Raw genomic sequence first — 26,983 nt, 5'->3', positions numbered from 1 at the left:
AGAAGCTTCATGAAATTATACCTATACTAATGCTATTTATAATATATGCTGATTTGGGAAAAAGGACTTTGATTTGAGGAATGAAAGTTTAATTAAGGTAAAACAAAAATTTCCATTAATCTTGATAGAATTCGCAGTCTGCTGCTCTCCTTCACCATCCACTTCAGCAAATGCTGTAAGTGGATCAAGAGCAGCCCTATGTACCTAAAACCTCCTGCAGTGCAGACAAGGCTGGGCAAGCTGGACCAGAGCACGTGGCCCTCCCCAGGCTTGGGAAATAGGACACTTTGTCCCCTCAAGATATTGCTCCAAAAATGCCCTGAGTGCAGCAGGCACATGTTTTCACTAGCCAGGACACACAGGAAAATGAAGAAGGGATGTTGATAAACTTGAGAATGGCAAAGAAAAATGGCCAGAGCCTAAGACCTGCAGGCAGGTTCTGATAGCATGCATCTCATGTCACAAGCACAAGTTTTCTCTTGAGCAGGTAAAATTCCAGTGATGCTTAAATCTTCTCCCTGTGTGAATTCAAGTCACAGAGTTTGTATTAAAAACATTTCCTTTCTTTTGTTGCCACAGTACAGGTAAGGATGGGGCAGCAGAGCAGAGTATCTTCCCCAGCCAGCAGAACCATCTCCTACACACCTGTGGCCAGGAGGGGATTTAGGGCTGGCTTGGCTCACAGCCAGTGAGGGCTCTGTAAATCTATTATAACTGTGTGGAAGAGGGAGCTGACCTGAGCTGTGGCCAGGTCATGCCTGCAAAGCTGTTTGGAAGACAGGGATCTTTGCTTTGTACAGTGAAAGATGCTGGGATCTCTGAAAGAAGATATTTCAAAGCCATTTTTGCAGGTCAGTTTTCAAAGTAAAGCCACAATGCAAACTCTATCAGCTTTCATGACAATATTGTATGGTATTGATAAAGACAATACAGTAAATTGCATTTTAATAATGTACATAAAAAGTGAAGAACTTCAATAAACAAAATCATGCAGAGTCTAGATGATACACATGAAGTTGCTCTCAACATCCCACTCCTGATGCTTTCCCCATTGTATTTATCTGAGGGGAGAAGGGAGTGAGAAGACAGCTGTGCCTTAGGCATTAAGAATGATGAGAGTACAGCTTTATAGCTTTAGTACAATAAATGCAAAGCATGGCATATTCCCTGCTTCATTCTGCAGAATGAACTATTCAAAAGATAATAATGAACTTTGCATCATCTAGAGGACTCAATTGTGCCTTCTGCCTGCTTCCCTAATCTCAGCCATCTAAAACACTCCCGAATCCAGAAGCATGAGGGAAACCAGCAACTAAAATATATCCAAGAAGTCAGAAATCACTGGATCATTCAGGTGTAGAAAAGCATTTTGGATTTGAAAACAAAGGATGTGAAAAGAACAAACAAGGAAGCCCTCCAAGGACTGAGATTAAAGTCAGAAGCAAATACAGGATGTCTTAAGACAAGTTCATTGATTGTGAAAGGGAAAAAAAATATCCAAACTCAACACACAATTCTAGACAATACTAGACAGAAATTGTCTATTCTTTCATTCACCTTCCAACTTTCCCTCTCCTCAATTTGCTCATTCAACCTCCCTGCAACTTACCCTCCCCTAAGGAATAGCAGGAGGCAGCCCCTGAATTCTAATTGCATTTGCTATTCCACTAAATCCCATAGATCTAAATGGGCAAAATTAGCTGAATTCACCTATCAGGCATTCTCCACAGTACCAGAGGAGAAGGCACCTGAAGCTGTAAGATGGGCTTTCTTTTGTTTACAGCTTTTAAATAATTCAGAGAGGAGCTGTCAAGTTGAATCTGCAAAGCTCCCTTGACTTTGGACTTGTGCTATCAGACTGCTTGCCTATTGTTTATAAAGACAAAAAGGAAAACATTACAGGATCATATGTCTGCACGGGAGGGGAGTCAAGGACCAGGAGAACATGGGCTGTCAGGACAGAAGTCATAAAAAATACAGATGGGAAAGCAAAAGTAGGCAGTAGGTGAAATACAGATGTACCAGCAAAGCAGCAAGAGCCAGTTGCCAGTTTGGTTGTGCTATAAATACACAATGCTTGCAGTTTCTTGTGGAATATGATGTCGTCCTTTAAAAAGGAAAACCCCAAATGCAAATGCTAACTTTAATTAGCAATTAAAAGCCCAACTTCCCAGCTATGCAATTGCAGCTGCCTCTCCCAGATCTGTCTCACTTCTGCAAACCCGTGACAGCTGTCAGGCAGAGGGCCAGCACTTAATAATCATTCCCAAACCTCAGACAGCACAATTCCATCCTTTCTTTCCTTTTTTTCTGGGCTCTTTGGGCAGACAAAGATTTACTAGGTCCTACCAGGGGATACAGCAAACCACAGGTGATGGCTCTTGGCATCCCAGGAAGTTCATACATTTCAAGGTGCCTTTTAGAATTTTTTATTTTTAAACCACTCTGTGGCATGCACAGTTCTGATGGGGTTTTGCAGAGTCATTTTCAATCAAAGCTGCAAACCTGACTCTAAAGCAAATGACTGTTTCTTGAAGCAGCAAGAATGGAGAGGGGAGGGAAATCTCAGGACATGCAGCCTGCTCCACTCAAGCACATCCCTCCAACCAGAATGCAATCACCTCTACAGCCAGTTTGCTAAACCTAAAAAGAACTTTTAAAAAAAGACCATTTTAATACAAAACCCAATAACTCTGATTACAGTCTTGCTCTAAGCTACTGAGCTGGATTAACACTTGGCAATGATACTTAGCTGTGGATGCTGCAAACAATCCTGCCCAAGGGCTGTCCCCACATGGTGGGACATGGTAGCTGAGGATGCTGCAGGAGCTCTCACACTGCAGGATAATAACATGTGTGTAAGGAGGGGAACGATCTGATTTAGCTGGCTGTCCTAAAGCAGACAGAGACCTCCACTTTGCTCTAGGAAGACTGCAACAGTGGACAAAAAAATATTGATTTTGCCCATGACCAGTCCCAACTGGTCCCAGCAGCTTCCAGTCCTAGGAAATTTCATGATTACACCAGCCTTTTATACACTGTCTTTTATCCTGGGCTCCTGACTGTATCAAATCCTAAATGAAACATGATGTAAAGCATGCAAATAAGCCAAAGAAGAGAGGATTCACATAATAGGAAAATATCATTAAGTGGAAAAGTTTAACTCAGAAGGTCAAAATCATTCTAAGCAGAAGAAAGAGATGCTGCATGGGGCACACTCACATGCCCCAAAGCCTTAAAAACGTGGCATTGACAGTGCCTTTCCTACTCAGTCAGTGACTGCCAGCCAACAGCACAGCCTGGAGCTGCAGTGCCATTAATAAGTCCCTAAATGTCTTGGCCTTGAATACACTCCTTAACTCCAGGGAACAGCTCTTGCCAATGTGTTGTCTGCAAGAGTCCCTACAGCAAGATGCTGCTTCACTACTCCCTGACCCCATCCCCTTTTCTTAAAAATTATTTTAAATGAGGTCTATGCACCTGAAATAAGCAATGCCAGCTCCCAAACTTTACTGGTAAAAGTCTGCACTCAGGTAAGAGCCCTAAAAGGAACACAGGGGCTGTTGAGTTTCCATGTCCCAGCCTGGAAATCCTTTAATTAGCTGTTTTCATCCCATGCTCTCTCCTTGCCCTCAAAGAGCAAAATCCAGTTGATATCCTAACTCCATTCCAGGCTGTAACTGGAGATTTAGGATGACCTTAGAGGTGTACACATTTCCTGGTAGAATACAGGAGCTTAAAAAAAGACAGTAATTTTTGAAAGCATGTTTTTGTTGGGGTGAGCAGCAAAGGGGAGCAGTGGGTCACACTGTGGCTCTGCCGCCCAGTGCTGGAGCTTGTCCTCCCCTGGGTTCTCAAAGAGGAATCAAAGCTGCATTAAGGAACTTCATCCATCAATCCATCCTGTACAAGCTCACGAGCAGCTCAGTTTATGGCAGAACTTAAAGCCAACAGAGGCTTTTGCAAGTTGAGTGAGCTTTTTTACTGCATACCAAAGTAATTTCTAGCTAATACACTAAACAGATTTAACCCATTCTGTACTACACCTCCTAACAACTTTATTCCAAAAGCCAGAAAGCATTTCACTTTCTAATGAGCCAGCAAATGAGTAAAAGCATCTCTCTGTATAATGTACTCACAAGCAACTCTCATGCTTGTGATTTTTCAGCACTGTGAGGATGAAGTGAGATCTGGGTAATGTTCTACATCACTGTTTAAGAGCAATTCAATCATCTTTGTTCTGGATTAAGTCTTGCTCCCGATTAAATTTAACAGAGCAATGAATAGGAAATCCATGACTTGGGAAGTAGGCAGATTTTATCTTTAAACCCAATTCACAAGTAAAATCATCTCTCTCACAATAGATAATTCTGCTAGCGTTCAAGTTATTTTCACACAGTGGCTATAAAAAAATTATCTCTAGATATCTGAAATGGAAATGACTATTTTTAATGCTCCCTGTCATTCTGAATGCATGCTAAGACTAACAATACTGCATCAAAAAGAAGAGCTCAACAATCACGAAATCCATTAAGCTACCAATGACTAAGAGAAAAAAAACGAAGTTGAAAAAGACTCAAGTATTGTATATAAAGAAAAGAATTACCTACTGGGATTACAGGAGTGAACAAAACCCCTTGTGTTGCACTCCAGTACTTCTGATTTTCTAATACCCTTCAGCTACGTAAACATTAGAATACAAACCCCACCTCTGCTGACAAAGGGTGAGGGAAGACAAACACTTCTGGCATTTGATTTCTTTTTTTTTTTAAGCTAATCTGCTTCATCCTCCCTTGATTTTAGATATTCTTTCTGAAGAGTTGCTGCTGTTGACTCATTCCTCAACAGACACCACAGAGCTGAAGTATGTGGTAGGTGCTTGCTTTTCTCTGAGCCTGATGATGCTTAAAATGTTCCAGAGCAGAGATGGGGAGAAATACAGGACAAAATACAGGGGACATAAGAAAATAAAAATTACTGTCCTCTGTCAGGACTTCACAACCTATTTCTTATCACAGCAAACTTGCAGGTAGTGCTATGAACATCAGTAGAAAAGCTCTCACAAAGAGCTCATGATCATGTCCTGCCCTACCTAAACCATCCAGGAAGAGATCCAGGAATGTATAATGAAATGGCCTCTAAAATAAACAAAGCCACACACAGAGCACATATTTGTGGGGATAAGGAGAGACAGAGACACTGGCATTTGGTGTCATATTCATTACTTCATTAACTTTGATATGTGATGAGCTGGGCTCAAATTTCACATTCATGTGTTACCTGAAATCAATACAGAAGCCTCAGCGTGACTGAAAACACATTATAAACCTACTTCAGGACAGAAACTTCAGCAGAAACGTCAAAAACCTGTACAATAAAGAGTTTTCTTAACTCCCACTCCATAATGGATAATTCACAGGTTCACAATGAATAGCAAAATCCAAACATTTACTGGTGGGCTTAAGGGAAGACTGTCCTTGTCCCTGCTGCCATGCTCAGACATCTCTGCTGTTGAGGGAAAACCCAAGGGAATTATGACAGGAAGAGGAGGGGTGGCTGCAGAGGGTGGCCAGGATGCACAGAAAGGGTCTGAGCTCACACTCAAGGATATGCTGGGAGAGCTGTGGCCAAACTGCATCCCTTCACCTGTAACAGTACACTCAGCAAACATTTATCTGAAAGGAATCTCCAAAGCAGTATTTTTCTTAAACTTCTGAGCCTTTGTTTACTTTTGGAAAGCTAAGAATATATATTCTTAAGTTTTGAAACAAAGAAAACGCCCAAGCTCCCAAAGCTGGCTGCTGCCTGCTGTAACAGCAGAAGCAAAGTTGCTAAATCCTGTTCTACTTCCAATTTCCCCACAACCACTTCTTTTTTTTATGCATTTCTCAACAATTAAAATTTCTTCTGTTGTCTTGTCAAGCAAAGTGTGAACCTGGGAAAACAGAAAGCCAACAGCAAGCTGAATCCTCTTGTATTAAATAAGGACATTTGTATTTCACTTTCACTAATTTTCTCTCTGTTTCTTTACTCCTGCTGGCCCAAATTTATCTTTTCAAATGCTGGAGGTAATGTGCAAGTTGTGAAGCAAGACATGCAGAGAAGAACTATTAACCTATTTTAATCAAGGATATGTCACTCTAAACAAATCAAGATCTCCCCCAAGCACAAACTCTCCAGACCAGAGCAGCTTGCTGTTACTTAGTCTTTGGAGAAACTTGGCCAGAGCAAGCTGCTTTGTAGAAGGTCTTTCCTGGAAGGAAAAAAAGGCAGCAAGGTCTCAATTGATCAACCTGGAAACTAGGAGAAAGAATCATGTGTGCCTGATTAACATGAGGATTCTTGGCTGGTGATGCTGAGACTCTGCCAGCATGGGTCATGAGGAGGGACACAGCTTCTCCTGCTCCCACTGCAGTTACTTTATGTGCTATCTGCAGATTACAGGTGAAAGGAACTTTTATTTATATATTTAATGGATCAGAACCAAACTTTCTTCCCAGTATATGTAATATTACTTTTCTTCCCTCCAGTATCTCTCATTATTATAAATACTTGGGGAACAATGCTCTGCCTCATCTGCAGCTCTTCAGGCTGCCCCAGCTACACCTCCCTGCTTAACTTAATATTCACTTCAGACATACTAAAGTAAAACTAAAAAATCCAGTACTGCACCAAACAGCTCACTTCTCTTCAGCTTTAGCAACTAGATAAGCATTTTGGAAGTGATTATGACATACAATACCATAAGAGACATAATTATTTAAAGCAGCACTTCCCTCACAGAATTCAAAACACCTCGTGCGAGGGTGAACGCCCATCAGCTGCACAACCCCAAATTTAACAGTGCCATTTCTGTCAAAAAAGGCACTCATTACATTACTAAACATAACTCTCCTGTCATACTGGCTTTCTCTTCCTTAGAAAAGACTGATTATTATAATTCCGTGTGTAACCTATATAAAATAATTATGTCTCCTAACCACATATCAGGTAGTTTCAATTCAGACACAAGATTGCCTTTAAAGGAGGGACCATTTTCACTCCATGCACATACCTAGCTCATCTAGTATTAGCTAGAATTAGAGCAGAACACCACCAAAAGAAATTTAAACACGTTTAAAGGATACAAACCTGTGATGCTGTTCGAAAACCTGTCTGAGCAGTTGTTTTTTGCAAGCCTTTATTCTCACTTTATTAACATGCAACACAATTGGCACTAAGCTGGTCACAAATTAGTGAATAGCAAAAGGCTTTGGGTTTTGTTACTGTCAACAGAAGGGCAGAGGGCACACAAAAAACTTCAGAATGAATGCCCAAAGCCAAGCAGTAACTCTATTAATGCACAGATATACATAAAGCAAAGCTTTTGCAGAGAAAACCACCTATGCATAAATGCTCCTACTTCCATTTCACCCAGAGGTTAAATTATCTGATCAAAATCTTGTGCTGGAAAGGAAAAAAATCCGTTCATATTTTTTCCACTTCATTTAGACTGTGTAAAACATTAAATTCTGTCATTAAAATTGCTTAATTAGGAGTGCTAGAGCAAAAGGTTGATGCAGCTCATGATTTGTAACTGCTGAATGGTGGTGGCCTGGCAGCACTTGCCATAGATATTAGCACTGAAGAATCAGGAAAAGAAAAAAGAAAAATATAATATTGCAAAGTTGGTTTGACTTTAATTGAAGCAGTGTCACTTGTTAGAGGGAATGAGGTTATAAACAAAATTCCAACAGCACTGACAGCAGACCACCACCCTTGAGGGGCAATTCTGCGTCTGCACAGAAGCTGGCTTCAAAGGCAGTGGTTACAATGCCAATGGCATTGCAAAACCCTACCTCATTCTTGCTTTGCTCTTGCTGCTCTGAAACCAAAGTCCTGCTTTAGCAGTAAGTGCTGGGACACAGCTCTACCCCTGCAGCTCCTGTATTTAATGCCCCCTTCATCTGCTCTGCAGCACACCAAATACTGCCCGACTGATATCAGCTCCCAGCATTCAACCTCATCTCACTGGCACTTTGTGCCAGCCAGGGACTTCAGCAGATGGCACTTCACACAGAAAACAGCCAGCATGAGCCTAGCAGTGCAAAGTAAAGCAAAGGCTGCTCATGCAGGAGATACTCTGACTCAGAGGAAACTAGCTTTAGTGAGAGTTTGACATCAGGCAATATTGGCTCAGTACCTAGAGAGCTTGCCAGGATCCTGCTGTGACCTACTGCTTTCAGGGAGCTCTGCTCCAGGAGACTACACAGAATATACATTAGATACAGTGGGTCCAGAGGAGGCCACTAAGCTGATTACAGGGGTGGAACACTTCTCCTGCGAGGACAGGTGGGGATTGTCAGTCTGGAGAAGAGAAGGCCCTAGGAAGACTTTACTGCAGCCTTCCAGTATTCAAAAGGAACCCATAAGAAAGATGGGGACAAATCTTTTAGTAGGGTCTGTTGCAACAGGACAAGGGCAAATGGTTTTAAATTGAAAGAGGGTTAATTTAGAACAGATGTAATGAAGAAGTTTCTTTATAATGAGGGTGTCCAGAGATGTGGTGGAAGCCCCATCCCTGGGAGTGTTCAAGGCCTGGGTGGATGGGACTTTGAGCAAAGGGGTACAGGTTTACTGCAGGGAGTTGGACTAGATGGTCTCTAAATGTGCCTTCCAACCCAAACTACTCCATGATTCTGAGATTATAAGGCCCCCCAAAAATACTAGGAATGAGCCTTCCTCCCCAAAGGCTGAGAGGTGTAGGAGAGCAGAGACAGAACACCTGCCACCTGTAATTCCCACAGCAGCTGAAATGCTCCAAGACAAAGGCACAATGCTAAGATAAGGCATGCTAAGAGAGAAGTGTACACTTAATGATAAATATCCTTCCAGGCATCATTTGAAGCCCCCCCCCCCCAAACCTTACAACAGCCTAATCAGTTATTTTATCAGTGGCTTTACAGCCCAGTAGGGTCATATCAGGGGCCCAACTGTTGAGACTAGTTGGAAAGGAAATACAGCTGTCCAATCAATTAATTCTAAAAGTAAGTGCTTCCTGAATATGAACCTGCACTTTTTTTCCTCTCCACCCCAGTATAAGTAAGACAAATAATTCTCTTTGAAGTTGTGCTGTTTGGAACATAGCTTATGTAAGTACCACATGATACATACTGCTGCACCTAGCAACATTATGGCTCAGTAGCAAGCTGAGGATGGAGCTGGGAACCAAGTCTAGGTTCCATGTGAATTCCTGACTTCGGTTCATCTGTTATAAAACTGATACTTGAATAAAGAACTGATAGTTTCTAAAGCAGTTAAGTGCCCATAGGAGAAAAACATCCACTTACATGTTTAACAACAGCTACAGAGAGATTTCTTTGCATCCCCAGCTCACCATGTGTAAAACAGCAATATGATTTGCAATTGCATTGGGATGCTCTCATTTTTTTAGGCTTGGGAAACACCAAGAGCCTGCTCACACCTCTGCTTGCACCAGCAATGATTTGCAATCCATTATCTCTACAGCTGTACCATTGGGATCAGCTACTGGAATGGTAATGTCAACAGCACTCAGTGATGCTGGCCACTCAGTCATTCACTCAGTCTAGGAAAGGTGACTCCAGTAAGAAGGACCTCAGATCTATCTACAGCACATACTCTACTCCTCTTGGCATTAGAAGAGATGCACTAGTGAGCAAATATCATCTGTAAAAGTCTGAAAGAGTAAATACTGTCTTCATTCAAGAAATATGGACTTTCATCTGCTTTCATTTCAAGACAACATTGACCCTGTGGCAATTTTCTGTGATTATGCAAGAAAAAAAAAAAAGCCTCACCTTGCAGAAGGAGAGAAACTGAGTTTGCAAAGCTAAAACCAACAAAGAAGAAAAACCTGAGCCACCTACATTTCTTGAAGAAGCTATTCTTAAAATAGAAGCTACAATGATATCAGAGCGCTGCAGTACCACAGGGGACCTGAACTTGAGAGATGAACAGAAGTGCCAGACTGAGCCCCTGTCCTCAGCAGTGGCACAGGCAGCTGCTCTGCTCCTAGGACAGGAAGAGTTAGCACAGCTCCTGGTGTGCCACCTTGAGCCTGAAACAGCAACAGAAATGGTGCAATACACTTGTTTGGCCCCAAACACACTAGGCAGGAGGAGCACAGTGGACAGAGGCTGGGTTCTCAGGGCATCTCCTGGCTCCCTTCACTGTGGTCATGTCCTCACTGGGAGGAAGCTCAGAGGGTATCCTGCAAGCAGGAAGAAGACAGGAAGGGAAGAAAATTTACCAGTATTTTTCTTCTTCTACAGAACACTCAAAATTAAGCACTTCCTCATGAAGCTGGTCATTTGCAAAATCACATCATCAAGATGGTCTTTCATATGGATTGGAGTGTCAACAGACTGAGATGTCAATACAGTGCATGAACTGTTAATAATAAAATAAGATTTTTTCCCCCCCACAAATTTCTCCACACTTGGACACAAGTTTTTGAAATTCACAGGGAATAAAATATTGCCAGCCACCTAAGTATTTTCTAATTAATTCTCCTTAGCCACAGAAAAAATAGAGCCCAAACTAGAGCATTTGAAGATCTATGGATATGAAAGGATATGAGCATGTTCAGAGCAAAGGATCATATATAGCTTGTGACACCTTTTATCTGCAAGTAGAAATTATTCTGCACAAGAAAACAGTTTTCAAGCAGCACATAAACCAATATATACAGTGTGTGTTAGTACACATAACTAATATGCTAAAATCTGAGGGGGGAAAAATCAAGCATGACACATCTTCTGATGTTCTGGGTCCCATTTGTTTTTCAAGAAAATTTTAGATTTTCAAATGAAAGTAAGGGAGCAGTAGACATGAAAAAGGGAGGATGGAAGAAAAATAAAATACATTTACTACCTAAGGAAAGGGCAAAATAGAAGTCAAAGAAAACCGTGTTTAAAGCATTGCCAATGGCCAGAGCAGAGGGCATGTCAAGAGGAGTGGGAAGCCATCACACAGACAGCTGTGAGCATTGCAGCATGCAGGCTATGGGGATTAGACAGCTTTCCAAGGAGGGAGAGAGACCTTTGAAGATTTTCAGGTGAGGAAGGAAAAAAACAGTAGAATAAATCTGATCAAAGCCACAACTTGCTTTTTAAGAAGCTGATCCTTCTCAGCCTTCCATAAACTGCTGTGCATTGCAAGCACAAGAATGAAGATGAAGACCTCTGTGTTTCCAGCATGAAGAAGTGGTGTGGGATTGCACTGGAGGAGAATCTGCAAGGATTCTAGCTTGGGAGATGCTGCACACAAATGCTACAGGCCAGTGCTGGTCTAGGGAAGAAAGGAGGAGTCAGAAACCAGCGGATGTCCTTCCAGAAAATACCACAGCTGGAGCTACTCATGCTGTGACCTGTGGCACAGCTGGGGTCTGATCACTCCAGGCAGGCATTGATCTCCTAAGCTTTTGGGTTCTACCTAAGTATTTCCTAACATCTGAACAGGTAAGCTGAGGATGCTGTGAAATTAAAACACCACTGAGCTGAAGCTGCAAGTCAAAATTCTCACCAATTTTGAGATTTTAAAATTTCAGCAGCAAAGAGAGACAATGAAGTTTCAAGTGCTTTTGTTTTCCCCCCAAAATCCTGTTGGAATTTGTACTTCAAGCTATATAAGAGGCATAGTTACAGCTGATACAAGTTACTTAAGAATGGCACTGAATTACCATTCAGTTACTTGGGAATGACAAAGGAGATTTCATTTTTAATGTTCATAAGTCACCCAAATTAATTAGCGCTTTAAAGTGGCAATGAATCATTTCCTGAAATAATTTGTATTGGCTAAATTAATTCCTGTGAAGGGAGCCAATTTGCTGATTGTAAATTATAAGAGCTCCTGACTAGCTCCTGTGTACACTGTGTACCATTTATAAGACTACTGGGAAACAAAGGATGGCTACTTTTCATCAGTGAACAAGACTGCAGCCCTATTAAGTGACTAACTTACAGTGCTACAATTACAGGTTTCTATTTAAAGAATCCAAGCCAGACATCATTAAGAAACAAAGCTGGATGTTCAGAAGAAAGGAAAACTAAACAGAAGAAAAGCTTGTTTTCTGAAAAGGTGCACCAAAAACCTATTTTAAGGGAATATTTCATCCTCTTAGATTAACAAAGAGAAGTTTAGATGTGCAAGGCTAATTATGAATACACTTCCACCACAGGGCAATGCCCAAAGCCAACCTGAAGCCTGGAGTTCCAGAGCTGCATTCTCTTACCCATGGTTAGATGACTGTTTTGAGACCCCCATAAATTTAAAATTACTTTTGAGGAGTGATGAAGTGAGAAAACACATACATGGGTTTCTACTGAGGTGGAAGAGATGCTTTCCTTCCTCCTAGGAGAATTCACCCATCCAGTACATCCCACCATCCACCCATCTCTGGATAAAGACAGCAGCACTCTTCTTAATGGATTCCCCTTCCTTACTCCTCCAAAAGAAAAAAATGTACATAATGCTTTACCTAAGCTAATTTGCATGGCTTTCTCCTGTTCTTATCTGCATCTCCTCACTGCTATCAAAGCCTTGACATTTCTGCTTGTGAAATCCTTCCCTGGTAACCTGCTTATCAGCAGTAATGAATACTTGTGCAAACAGGTACAAAATTAAATGGCTTCTTTACAGTGATTATGATAGATTGAGCCATGCTTAATCTACATAATCAAATTGCTTCTGTGTTCACTGTAATACCTTTTTGCTGTCCTGGGAGCAGGTTCAGCCTTGGCTTCTCTTTCAACAGCTGCTTTCTGAGAAACACTAACCATGCCTGGGAAAAGGGCTACTTTAGGTGCAGTCATTTAACACAGCACGTTTGAGGTACATAAACTCTACAAGAGGGTGTAAACAACCAGTGTCCCCTTTAGGGAAGGAGAAAACATCCTGTAGGACACACAAGGGAAAGAAAAGCACAAACCAATCTCCTCCAGCTATGATCCACATACCCAGATGTAATTGCAGTGACCCTTCTAAGAGAGATGACATCTCTACCCACTTCAATGCACTGAGCTACCACCACTACTATAATTTCCTTTTCCTATGCAAGAGTCTCCCTGTATTCAAGAGCATCCCCTGTTTACATGCTACTAAAACAGAAGACTGTTGTTTTCAATCTCAAGATCAGATTCTTGATTCAAATCAAGCTGGTTAAAATGGACAGCATGGGTATATTATAAAATCCTGCACTTGGGAAATTAAAAGATTTAGTCCAAGGAATGTTCTGAAAAGCATCTCCATGTCTAAATCATGCTTATTAAGTCACTTAGCCAAAAGAATCCTGAAGCTTTCTCTTCTTTCAAATATTGATCAACTTTTAGCATAAAACAAGAAGGGAGAAATGTTTTTCCCCACAAACAATAAGTAGGTGCTATTTTAAAAATATCCAATAGCCTACTTGCCTTTGTCCAAAACACAGCACTGCAAGAATCAGGTTTGCTTCATGGTCAGCCTGCTGGGAGGCTTTTCATTTGCCTGTTTTTTTCCAAAGAGTCTAACAGAACAAGTAGCCTACAAGCTAGTGCTTATTTCTAAACACTTTTATAAAACTGAAGAGTGAGTAAACCTGGTGCAAGATGCTAATAAGCACTCAGAGAGAATAATTTCTCTTCCTTGTTATAGCTTTGATACAGGTGAAAAGAAGGTGCTGCTGGACCTTTGAGTGAGAAAGGTGACAGCTCCAATAAAAAAGGCCTCTGCATCTTTGTAAGTAAAGAAAAATCAATGCAGAAGGGAAAAGAATAAAAAGATGGGTTCTGGCAAGGGCCACTAGCACAGCTTGACTTAGGCTCAGGAGGAAGTAAAAGTCTGAATTACATAAAAATAGATTTAAAGAAAGAATCAATGACATTTAATCTGAAAGTTTTAGTTAAGTTTTAATTAGGATCTGAGATTTTGCACTAAAGTGCATGAAGTGAAGGAGTACATGTACTCATGCTTCCCAAGATAACTGACAGATCTGAAACTTACTCATCTCATCTCAAAAGGTTAATTAAAGAACAATCCTTGACAGCAACACTGGATAGAAGCTGAGAGTCAGCTGCACTGGGGAGCCCTGGGGAGAGGCTGTGCTGGCATCTCCCACCCCTCAGGAACAAACTGAAGATGCTGCCCTGTGACCACAGCATGGAGATGAACAAGATGCTTTCACCCAGCCCAGCAAGAAATGGAGAAGAGTGTGCCCACAGCACTGTAAAACTTGCTTCCTGTGCTGCCTGTGGATCTGGGGCAGCCTTCCCAGCCTGTGCTGGGGCTCTGCATGGCTGCTGGCCTGGAGCTGCTTCCACACACACAGTCCTGCAGCAGAGCAGGTGGGATCACAGCCAGCACTGAGAGGTATGTGTGCTAACTCTTGTAATAAGGCAGAGTGGCTCACCCAGGATCAAAATTGTAATTAAGCTGGAAATAGGCTATGGGTTCCCCAAATCCTGCAGATGTTGACAGGACTTTGAGGCACAGGCCTTGTCTGCTTCAGCCCAGTATCAGGAAAAAAAAAATCAGCTTTTAGGGAAGCCTGTATATGCAAAGCTCATTAAAAAAAATCATGGCAAATTGAAGAAACATTATCAAAATGAAGAATTGGAGAGTTTCATCATTTGAGTAAGACTTTGTGGACATAAGTGAACTTTGGCTGTGCAGTAATTTAATTTCCTAAGAACATGAGCAAAGCCTCAATTAGGTCAGAGAGGATTGCTGCAGCAGTAGAAGAGAAGAGGAATGTGCAGCTGGATCAGTGAGAAGATATGGTGCAAGTAAACACTGAGGCCTCTTGGCAGAAGCAAGTGAGGCTGCTTGCTTGGTATGTACCACAGGCAGAGGCAAAAACCACCTGCAGGCAGCTTTTTGCTGCTCTCTTTCCAAGCTAGAGCCAGGTAGTGTGGCTGCCACAGGAGAAACAGGCTCATTTAGAAGCAGCCCAGGGAAAAGCAGACACACGCTAGAGAAAAAAAAAAAGACCAGAACAGCAATGGATTCTGAATGCTGCTTAATGGAGTGAAGCCTGAACATTATTTGGTGTGATCTTGACGGGCCTGATTTAACTATTACATTTTTGTATGGTATTTTTCATCCTGATTATGAAGAATTGTTTCACAGACCTTGGTGACAGCTTAGAAGTTTCTCAGCCACTTAAGCAGAAGGTCTATCAGAGCACATTTATCAGAGGAAAAACTGCTGAGGAGTGGACAGCAACAGACATAAGCCCAGGGGTGAGACACTCTGCTTTTGCCTGTAGAAGAGACACCCAGAAAAGCAGTGGGCAAGACAATCCAAGCACTGAAGTGAAGGCAGCTCAAAGAAGGGCATTTCTGGACACTCTGGTTCCCACAGCATGTTTTTATCCAGCAGAAAGACAAATTACCAAACTTACAACAGCCACTCTTCACCTGAGATGTGTGTATACCAAACCCTACAAAATCCCCAGCCAGAAAGAAGCTGGTGATCCTACATCACTGATTCTAATGTCCCCTATTCAAACCACAGCAGCCTACTTCTTACTTTTAAGCACAAAGAGCAGTTCCAGACATAGTTTTATTTCGATTTTGACTCAGAAGTGTTCATCTGAAGTGACTTTAGGTCACAGTTGTTGGGGTAGTGTCTACACATGCAGAAAGCAGATTGGTAGACATTGTCTTTGAGAATAGGACATCTCAGGACAGCAATTATGCAACATTTCACTTCATCTACTTGGAAGACTGCATTTAAGATCAACTCCATTTTGCCCCCTCCCAACAGGCCTCTTTTAAGTATCTGATCTGCAAACCTTGTACATACAAGGGTTACTTGCTCCATATTTTTAATGCAAGCTTTTCAAGAGCACCCTGGATTCAAAAGCAGCATTCTGAAAGGCCACACTCACAAAAGCTGCATCAGGTCTGCCTGCCACATTAGTACACATGCTAGGGATGTGAATTCAGTGCCACTGGAACAGGCACTTTACATATCTACTCATCTAAACACAAAGGCTGTGTTCCAATGAGCAAACCCAGACAGACATAGGAACACTGAGGCAAGGCTTCACAATGAGTATCTGCAACAAAAACCCCATTAATGCACCCACAAAAACCATTAAATGCCAGAAATACAATGCTGCTTTTGGGATTTCAGATACTATACAGAGGAATTCAAACACCCAGGTGGAAGAGTTAAAATCACAGCAGTCTCTTCTCCCCCAGCATTTCAGTTACCCTGCAAATCATCAAGTTCTCACAATGACCTGCAAGTACCCTTACTTTTCCCATGAATAGAAAAATACCAAGCACAGTCAAACCCTCAGCAAGGCCATTTTGTGAGAAAGCAGGAGGCATTCCTTCTGCACCCAAGCAGAAAGCTTACCCCATCTGGAAGTGCCCTCCAGCACACGGCGCTCACAAACTCGTTTGTGTCATCTTCTTTCCGGTCCTTGTCCAGGACACTTTTGACTGTATCAAACTTGAATGTCAGCAGTGTCTTTGAGAGGCCCTTATAGTATAAGTAAAGGGAATTATTTTCACTTCCTAGAAATAAAAAATACAAGTATACAAGATCAGGTTTTGTAAAGACAAGCAGAAATAAGGGTTCTTAGCTCTTAAGAGGTTTGAAGCTGTTTCATTGCTTAAAATAAGCAGAAATGAGGGTTCTTAGCTCTTAAGAGGTTTGAAGCTGTTTCATTGCTTAAAATAAGCAGAAATGAGGGTTCTTAGCTCTTTCATTGTTTAAAACAAGCCCAGACATTTCCTTGTAGTTATCATCGTGGTCATGGTGCCCTGGCAGCTGGAAGTGCTCCACAGCAAACTTCCATCACACTTAATAATAGGATATGGTTTTATTACAAGACAATTGCAGCATGCAGCACACCTGCAAAACACACAGGATTCCAAGAACCCTCCACAAACTCCTCAAGGCAAAGCATTTTGGGCAGAGCATGTGCACCATCACACCAATCACTGCTACATCCAGCTTGCTCAGAGCCACAGCTCAAAGGCAGGTAGCACTATCAAAATTTTGCCTGCCATAATCAAGTATGACAACTTGGTCTGTGGAGGCTTAAGCAAGTGAGACCAGACTGTACAGGCTTTATTTAGAAATCCATCCCAAATTCTGCCTTGCAAGCTGCACAGCAATCAGAGAACACAGAAGCTAAGGTCCTCCCTTCAGTGCTGGCACAGCTGTCCTGCTCATCCCACAGCTATCAGCCTGTCACTGCCTTCCCAGCAAGAGCTGTGGATTTACAGAGCTTTACAGATTTTTAAGCAGTGAAAGGACAGAACAGCCAAAGGGGTAACTAATGATTCAGTCTTCTAAGGAGCTGTTTGCAATGTGGGCACTATTCACTTCACCAAGCAGAATGCCATACTAAGTGACAACTACTGGATCCTCACGTGGCCCAGGCTACTGGTGGTGCATAAAGATGTGCCAATTGTTGATCTTGAAATACATAAATTATATCAGCAGCACTGACATTAGTAGTTCATTTTGATGACAGCAAGCCTGAATCATCATGGCACAAACAACTCATCTGCAACAGAAGAAAACCATCTAGAGAGCCCCTTAGGTCAAGACTGCCAATGCCATTCCCTGGGAGGGGAAGGAGTGTGGAAATTCAGAAAAATAGCACAAGTGATGGTGTGCTTTGCTACTGGTGAGGCCCCAGCTCAGAGGAACCCTGTTAGCACACCAGGGTGGCTGCTCTACTCACCACAGGCAATGTAGTCTCCGTTGGATGCCAGCCCCACAAAGTTCTTCTCGTTGATGTGACCCTTGAAGGAGCGCAGGCAGTGAGGCTTCCCTACATTCCACAGCTTCAGCTGACTGTCTGTTGACCTGAAAACAACACTTAAATTTACCCTGCTGCCCTATGGCAGGAACTCCTTCCTCCCTGGCCACCCTGCTCCTCATCGCTCCAATGACAATGTAAATGTAGGAAGCCTTAGTGCACAACAGGAGCTTTATCCCACTTTCAATCATCTGCAGCTCAGCTTGAGCTCAGAAAGATATCACCTTATTTTAAAAGCCTGTCAAAACACATTACACGTTTGAATAAAAACTTCCCTGAAGTATTACTCTTCCTTTCTCCTATCAATTGCAGAGCCCTCCACTGAACTGCACGGCCTCTGGGCTATCACTGCCTCCTCCACATCCTCACAGATCCAAGACACACCAAAGTTATTTATATTTTAAACCTTTACAGCACGGATAAAATCTGTTCCCTTCTCCGTGCCAGCTGCAACTCTCATTCATGTCTTTCCAGGGCTTGGGTAGGAAGCAGTCTCCTCACTCCCCAGGTGCCCTGAAGCACATTCTCCTCCTCCTCCTGCCCAATACCAAACAGCAGTACAGAAAAACCCATGGGGGCTCAGAGTTGCTGTTAAAATTAAATCTGTTTTTCTCATGTGTAATCAAGACTGCATGGTTACAGAACTCAAGCTTCTACCTTTTTCACCTTCTCAGGGAAAGTTAAATATTACTATTCAAAATATAGAAAACATGTTTGGATTGAATCACAATCATTATTTCCCATGATTCCCCAAAATGCAAATATACCTGCCTTCAAAACGTTTTTCTGTTTACTGTGAGAAAACATTCTGCCTTTAGGGTTACTAATCTGCTGCCTGGCAGATCTCAAATAGGAAGATCCCACATTTCCAGGAGCTACAGGATTAACTTCTTCCCCCAAAGCTGAAGAGACATGAAGATAATCTCTCACTTCACAGGCATTATTTCCCAGCAATCACAGCTTACATGGCTCTGGTGTTCTGGCACTCACTGAGATACACAGCTGGGGAACAAATGGTGATAAGGTGGAACTGAAGCCCCACGAAGCCATTTTAAAGAAAGGGATAGTGCTGTTCTGATCCCCAAATTTGAAAGAGATTGGGAGCAGGACCTGTCAACCTCCTGGATGGGAGGGAGGGGAAGCAGGCCATGCTCCTCCCCACAGGTCATGTCACCAACCTTGCTGCTCCCTGAATATTTAGAGAAAGGAAAAAAACTCCAATCACACAACATCCGTCAAATATTACCAATGACGTAAGACATGAGCCCTGCACCAACGTCCCATTTACCTAAAAATATAGCACAAAAGAGGAGAGATGCACCTTGTGCTATCCTGCAAAAAAGCTTATCTCAGTCCTCAATGACAGCTGGAATGACAAAGGAGCGATAAGGGAGCTGCAGCAAGATTTGTTAGGCAGTATTATTAGTTAGTATGAGGTCAGATCAGAAAGGAGGAATGAATTTTATCTGTAGCACTGTGACTTAAGCAGGAGTGCATTCCTAACCCCAGGATGTGAGACAGGAGGCCCAAAACAGAGCATTCAGCTTCTCTGCCTGGTGCTTGTTCCACGTCTGTGCCTGCCCTGTACTGCTGCTCATTCTCCCTTCCCTTGTCCTTACTCTCAGAGGAACAACTCACAGAAGCAAAAAGTGGGTATGCTCCTGCTTTTCTTTTTTTGGCCCACAAATACAGGCAGGTGCTTCCTATGTTATTAGGACAGGTGTATTTTTAAAATGCTGCTTTTAAAAGCTTCAGGGTTGCCTGGACACTAAACTTTTCTGCAGGAAGGAAAAAACCAGCAAAAGACTAATCCCTGGTCCACAAGCTGTCAGATTCCTGCGACAGCTGCTGCTTTTTGCTTCCCATCAAGAAGACCTCAGACACACAGGCACTTAATCTCTATATTTTACTGGCATACCTACTAGGTGTCTTCATTAAAATAATAACATTTAAGGATATTACTAATGGGAAGTTTTAACTGTTTATGAATTCCCATCAAGCTCTAGCCATGTTTATATTGTTTAGGATAAGCATGCCATGAAAGTAGAAAGCTAGTCACCCTTGAACTGCAATGAGAGACAAAGGCCATTGATCCTGGTGGTGTTACACTGCTCTTCTGGTTTCATATCCTCTCCAAAAAACATCTTGGATGTGCTGCTCTGTTAAATCTGTCCCTCTGTAAATCAGCACTGTAATCAATGTGTTGTGCTAAATACCAGGCAGTTCTGAACACCCCTGAGGTCAAAACCTATCTCTACAAGGCAAAGAAAATCAATGCAATCCATAAAACAGCTTCAGCTAGAAATTTAGAGAATCTGAATATACATATATATTTTTTCTTAAATCAGTGCTTGATTTTTGAGAATCACTACACTGCTGTTGCCTCTACTCAGTTTGCAAAAGGAAAAATAATCTGCTCTGACATTTCTCCCTGTTCACACACCAGAAGGCAGGTGGACCCTTCAGTCAGTCCCCTCACCCGGCTGCTGCCTGTCCAAGTCTGACAGCTCTAACAGCTCAATCAATAACTCCTCTCAGAACTTTGGGAGATGCTTTCTCTGAATGCTGGTCCAAGCAGAACAGGGCCATTCTGTCCTAAAACATCCCATAAATGATGCTCCACTTGATTATGGCTGTAAAACATTCTCAGCCTCCTCCTGTTTCTATTAAACATTTTGTCTAACAGAGATTTGGTTCAAAGCATTAAATTTAATTTTCTCTGTGTTCCAGATATGAATTTGCAGCCTTATATAGAGTTATAATGTTAATAGAAGTAAGAAGAGAGAAGCTGATTAAATATAAACAGTACCAGAAGCCACCAGGGAATCCTCCATCATGCAGCTCAGCTCACAGTAACTCCCTTGCAGCCTGAAAACACCTTAAAATGCTGTGTTTCACTGGGTAAAAACATGGGACAGAACCAAGCTGGATAACCACTGGCTCAGCACAAGGCAGCTAGATCTGCCCCTGTGATCCATCCCTGTGTTAGACATGAATGTGTTGAGATCCAGGATTCCCCTTACCTCCCCATCAGGTAAGAGGGGTTCATCTCTGCTTTATTGAAGAGGCTTGTAGCCAGCCACTGCCAATTTTCCCTAGGTGACCTGACACATTCATTCCCATATGACTGAAATCCTATCCAGAAGAGAGGCAGCCACATCTGGCTTTGGGGCAGACACATCTGGCCATGCAACTGAACAGAAGCTGGAGAATATTGCTCCTCAGGGCCTCCATAGCAGATCTTATGGTCTGCCCTGGCTGAAGAGCTGCATGCTATTAAAGTCACAAAACACAGCTTCTCTTTGTCCCCTTCCTTACCCAAATATAAGCCCAAAAAGGGCCTTCACAGAGCAGATAATAAATTACCAGAGAACAGATCAAACAGTCAGTCCTACTTGAGCTGCTTTCAGGCTGTGGCTAAACCTCCTCTTCAGACCATATACATAGCAGTACTATTTGATCTCCTCTGTCACTCATCAGTTGTGTTCTACTGCAGATTATTATCCCCAGGGCTCTGCCAGAAGCTTTCTCTATCACAAAGCTCTGGTCAGGAGCATCCTCAGTGCACACACACTGCCTGCTTTCTCAGCTCCCTGCCCTGCCACTGCAATTGCCAGCTCCCAGCCTCCTCTTTTCCTTCCTCAAGCTGTCCCCTCTTTGAAAACCGTTGAAGAACTCAAGGGCAAAAACTCAGTCTGCCCACAAAGTCCACCTGCAGCTTCCCAAAGTAAGCACTTGGGCACAGGAGCCACATCTAGTTGTCTTCATATTCCTCTTAAGCATTTTAGCTCCACAAGACAGAGCAGAGCCAAGTGACACCACGAATGAATTTCTATTTTTGACTTGAAGAAAAGCAACGATCTGCCTCCCAAAAGCACAGCAGCCTGTGGGAGCAGCCACCCACACAGGTGAACTTGCTCAGCAGCTCTGAAGAGCACAGAGAAGCAAGGGCTGCACAGTTTTTAGCCTACAAAAGTACCCATGCAAGGCATCCCCGAGGAAGGGGAGAGAAATGATGATGAGGACTCCAGCTTATGTGAAGGCTAATGAATTACTTTATTGTACTATACTATGTACATTGTATCTAAATTGAATGTGCCATGCACTCTTGCTCAGAACTGCAGTCATCTCTGATTCTCTCTCCCGTGACAGTCCGACACACACACACACAGACATTGGACCTGATAGGCCAAGGGAACAAAACATCCTCACATTGGGTAAACAATCTCCATCTTGCATTCTACTTTGGCACAACACAGGCACAGCAAGCCAGATAACAACTGTGTTTTCCTTCTCCTCTGCTTGTCTCACAGCTCCTCACTGTTCAGAGGGCGTGGGGATACCACACATAAGAGGCAACACTTACGCAGAGACGATTTCTTCGCCGCTGACGAACTTTGCATAGGAGACGGCCTTGCGGTGCCCCTTGAACACCATGATGGGCTGCTTAGTGTTGCGGAGGTCGTAGTAGTGAACACAGTGATCTGCACGCCAGGAAGAAAAGGAATTTACACTTTGTCACTGACATTTTTTATGAAAATCCTTTCTCTAGGAGGATTTTTCTCCTGAGAAGCCTCAGAAAGAAAGGTAAACAATAATTATCTGATGGCTGTGGAATGTGGTCTGGAGATGGTTTACTAACAGGTACATCTTTGGCTGCATGTGTGTCAGAACCCAGGAAATTCTTCTGGCTGCCCTGGAGGACTTGAGCCCCAGCCCAGGGGGCTCAGAGACCTTGGCACAGAGCCCAAGACCCCTGTGCCTTTGATTTAGCCCTTGGAAAAAACAATTACCAACCTTAGATGAAGAATTACAAGTCAAGAGAGTTTAAGCGGAATGATAGTGAATTTATCAGAGGGTGAAAATAGATTTTTTTGGGTTTTAGAATGGTGGTTCAGGAGGCAAGATGAAGGAATCTGGGCATGTTCTGTCTTTCTCCTTCTTCTTGGCCTCCATCTTCTGGGTGATGTTGGCACTTTCAGATTGGTTTAGAGTAGAAACTCTCTGTCTAATATAGGTGATAGGTATTGGGAAGTTATTGTAAATAGCATACACATAGTTTTTAGTATAAAAAGACAACACCACCTCTGAAGGTGGGCACTGTGCCTCAACCCAACCTGCCAGACAGACCTCGGCAGGTTGGAGAAAGAATGTTATAGTTAAGAAACAATAAACAACCTTGAGAACAAGAACAGAAGAGTTCTGACTCCTTCTTTGACTGCTGGGCTGGGAAAAGAGACTTGTACATATCTCAGAGTCACTCTGTCCAGCAGAGATTCTGAGACATGTTAATTGTTTTTAATTAATGGCCAATGACAGCCAGCTGTGTTGGACTTGCTGAGTCTGTCACAAGATTTTATTATTCATTCTTTTCTAGCCTTCTGATGAAATTCTTTCTTCTATTTTTTTAGTATAGTTTTAGTATATAATTTTAATATAATTTCATATATACTGTAATATACCAAAATATACTATACTATAATACCATATTCCATATCATATAACATCATATAATTTCATCTAATATAATTTCATAAAATAATAAATCAGCCTTCTGAAACATAGAGTCAAGATTCTCATCTCTTCCCTCATCCTGGGGAGGGACCAAACACCCCCACATTTAATCAGTTGGGAAGGATGCACAGGACCTGGAATGATCACAACAAAAATCCTGCCTGCAGTTTGCACATCTCACTTCAAGCCCTGTCTAGGATAAACAGTCTGTGCTACAGCAAAAGATAGTTCCTAAAAGAGCCCCAAAATTCATTCTACAAGGGTCCACGCTCCCTTTCAAAGGGTCAGGAAGGGAAAAAGGTGCATTCACATGTGTGTGCCTGTACCTGTGTCCTCCTGCAAACCCCATGACCCTGTTCAAGGCAGCAGCTAAAAGGACTCTCACCTCTTCTGCCTGCCTTCTCAGCTCCCTGCCCAGCCATTCCAATTGCCATTTCCAAATCCCAGCCTCTTTTTCCTTCCTCAAGCTGTCCCCTCTTTGAAAACTGTTGAAGAACTCAAGGGTAAAAACTCAGTCTGCTACTTGAACTGGATTGTGGAAAAACAGGATTAAATTTGTCATGCTTGCTTCTGGACGGATAACCTTCCTACCTTTGCTTTTTGCTTCTCTCCTCTGACTTTATTACCAATCAAGAAAGAATTAGCATTTCTGCTAATGAGGGAACAGACTAAATTCCAGTTCATTTTAAGATTTAATTCACAGATGTGCCCCAGTGCCACAACCATATGAAAGGGATCACAGCAGAATTAGTGATACGTTTGCTTTTCTACACAGCCAAATGTCAATTCCCAAGAAACCAGAAAAACAAGAAGAGAAAACCTCATGAGACCCAAGCCCCAAACAACCCCACAGTGCTCCTTCCAGCTCAACAAGGTTAATAAGCTTCTTCCTTCCCAACTTTCAGCCTTTAATGTTGAATTTCATTTAATTACCCCTTGCTATTCTGGAAGCACAGGGAGGGAAGGCCAAGGAAGGCCACACTCATGGAAACCAAGCTGGACATCTCTCTCACTGAGCAACTTTCAGCCAGACATCAGCTGAAATCTGCTCTCACCCTCCTCCCACTGAAATAATATCCCACTGGTGGAAGCTGATCACAAAAACTACATAGAAATGAATTAAAAGCCAACAGCTACAGCTATTTTTATATTTGCACAGCATTTCAAAGCTGACTCTTGTCCTCTGCACAACTGAGAGACCTGCTGTCCCAAAAACCCATGTGGTTTGAGAGATAACCAGTTTTACATCAATCACCAGACCAGCAAGGAGAGCTCCTCCCCCAGATTAAGGGGCCAACTGGGGGCCATGGGGTGGGGACTGTCAGAAACACCTTCAATAAAATAAGGTGGGCAGGCAAATCACCTTCCCTTCCCACTGCTTCCAGCACTATCCTCTGCAGATAACCAGCTCAGAGGTCTCTCTGGGTAAGGATTTCTGGCTCTCCCTCCTCAAGATGTAAAAGCAGATGCTCCAAGCAGCTGCACCAAGTTTTCTCCACCACCTACACTGCCAAATTACTCTTATGTTGAAACCCAGCAGCTGTTACACCCCTTACTATCAGCACTGAAGATGCTGTGCCCCAAGCAGTCTTGCAAACAGCTCCTGTGTCTTTCACCTCTGAAATACTAAGCCTCCAAACAACCAAAATCCCAGTGTGCTCCTACCATTTGGGTATTTTAATTAGCTGTAGAGCAACATGATATTGCAACAGGCTAATTGCACAATGGGTTACTTTTCTAAGGGACTTTGAATTAAGCATTAACACTCTAACAAGATCTGGGCATCTTGGTCTCTTCTACTTCCCTGAAAGCTGAAGCCAAGAAACTCCACAGTTTTTCATCATCCAGCAGACCTGTGGGAGCTGTGAAACAGTTAACTGGCAATTGTTTTTTTAATGAGCAGAATGACTCTAGCAAGGCCTTTTTATTAGGAATCAGTTAGTGGATAAACCTTTCAAGTCTATTTTTGCTTACAGTTTCAACACTGGCCCATCATTAGGGCACCTTTTTGAGTACCAGTTTTTATCCTTCATGAAAATAGCAGGGAGCAATGCAGAGAAGAGAGAGCTGTGGCAGGGCAGACAAGTTTATTTGCAGAAGAGGAGCATGAAGTTGCATTCACCTTCCAAACATCCCAGTAAACAGCTCAAAGCCTGGCAGCATCTGGCCCCAGCACGGCTGTGCCTCTGGGCATCAGCAGGGCAATCAATCACTGTCTGCTCTCATCACAACAGGTCTGAGGGAACCAGCAAGGCCACTGGGCTCCAAAATTAGCCACTTAATTATTAATTGATTATTTCAGCAGACAAAGTGTTGGCGCCCAAATGGGTTTTAGTTTTTTGTTTGTTTTTTTAAATTCAATTGAAGCAGCTATTTTTAAGTAGATACATGAAGATGAATGCTCACTGCACTCATTAAAATCTGAACAGGTGGTCATGTTTTACAATTAAAGAGATACTCTCTCTTGTAGGCCATATGGACTTCACAAAAAACATGATAAAAATGCCATCTGCTGAGGAAGTGGAGAGCCCCAAAATGAAGTGAAATGAGAAAAATACAACTCCCAGGGACCCCAGCAGAAGCCTTGCCTTGTGGACTTTGATGAGCTGAAATTGCCTGGGATGGGCAGCATCTCTGGCACACCAGCAGGTCAGAGGGGAGGTGGCAGGGTGCTCTGAGATGCTCAGAAAATGGAGTGGGCAATGAGGGGAATCAAACACTTCCTGAACTCCACAAGAACATCAGCTCATTCAGCAGCCCAGGGCTGGCTCCTGCCCTCAGCACCCCTGGCAGACCATGGAGCATGCTCCACTGCCAACCAGCAACACCAGGGGTATTTGCTTCTTGTTTGCTCCTCAAAATGAACATTAATATCATAATTCAGCTAATTTCTACCCCAACTACCAAACTCAGTCAGAACAAGTTCATTTTAGAATTCACGTTTTTAGAGTTAAAGCCTCCTGCCTGCCCAGCCCTTGGGCAGCAACAGCTCCCTGCTTTACCTTTTCTTCTGCATTCAGGCTTAATTTAAATACTGATGAAATAAAGGGAAAGAACATGTATATATTTCATAACAAATTAAACACTCCAGAACAATTCTCATCTAGTTCAATGTCACTGCAGAAGCTGAGCATGACAGAAATCTGCTGCTATACCTTCTGAATTCAAATGTTTGCTGGCAAGTCGTTTTATTTTTTATACATGTATTTTTAAGTGATCTCAGAAGGCAAAAAGGACAGCTGAGCTCTGCCATTGCTGCAGAGAGGTCTCTGACCACAAGCCTGAGTGTTTAAATAGTGCTTTTCCATTACTCTCAGCTTACTTCCCTTAAGATACTGCTGCTTTCACCTCTGAGCCACCAAGTGACAACTAATCAAGGATTCAGACTTCTCCAAACTCCTGAGATCTTGCCACCTCTTCAGTAAATACAACTCATGTCAGCAAAGGATGGCATCCCTCTCTGCTCAGCTGCTCATAAATTCACACAACTCCAGCTGGCAGGAAAAGGGCAAAAGAGAAGGATGGGTTTGTGCTGAACAAGGTGAAGGGATCAGCACCTCCTCAGCCTCAATTCTCACACTCAGCTTCGTTGCAGGGGTGGGGGTGCAGTAAATGAGCTGATGATGTGGTTACATAGTCATAGAAAATCAGGTTTCAGAACTTCTAAAATAAGAGAATTGGGAATTG

At 42.6% G+C, this 26,983-nt stretch overlaps 1 protein-coding gene and 1 non-coding gene across 3 annotated transcripts in view; both read right to left on the bottom strand.

Annotated features, from left to right (window-relative positions):
• COP1 (COP1 E3 ubiquitin ligase) overlaps positions 1-26,983 on the bottom strand; it is a 125,809-nt gene that overhangs the window by 14,405 nt on the left and 84,421 nt on the right. For both annotated transcript variants that reach the window (XM_036388145.2, XM_036388146.2), the window contains exons 16-18: positions 22,149-22,266; positions 17,705-17,829; positions 16,363-16,523 (exon numbers count right to left, since the gene is read on the bottom strand). In XM_036388145.2, the coding sequence (XP_036244038.1) occupies positions 16,363-16,523; positions 17,705-17,829; positions 22,149-22,266 (404 nt within the window). The remainder of the gene's footprint in view (positions 1-16,362; positions 16,524-17,704; positions 17,830-22,148; positions 22,267-26,983) is intronic.
• LOC118689881 (small Cajal body-specific RNA 3) lies at positions 2,856-2,991 on the bottom strand. The gene has a single exon (XR_004980704.1). It is a non-coding gene; the product is annotated as a small Cajal body-specific RNA 3 (non-coding RNA).

The sequence above is a fragment of the Molothrus ater genome, chromosome 9, assembly GCF_012460135.2.
Source record: "Molothrus ater isolate BHLD 08-10-18 breed brown headed cowbird chromosome 9, BPBGC_Mater_1.1, whole genome shotgun sequence".
NCBI lineage: Eukaryota > Metazoa > Chordata > Aves > Passeriformes > Icteridae > Molothrus > Molothrus ater.
The sequence above is the reverse complement of the archived record's forward strand: the minus strand, read 5'-3'. Positions and strand labels throughout refer to the sequence as shown.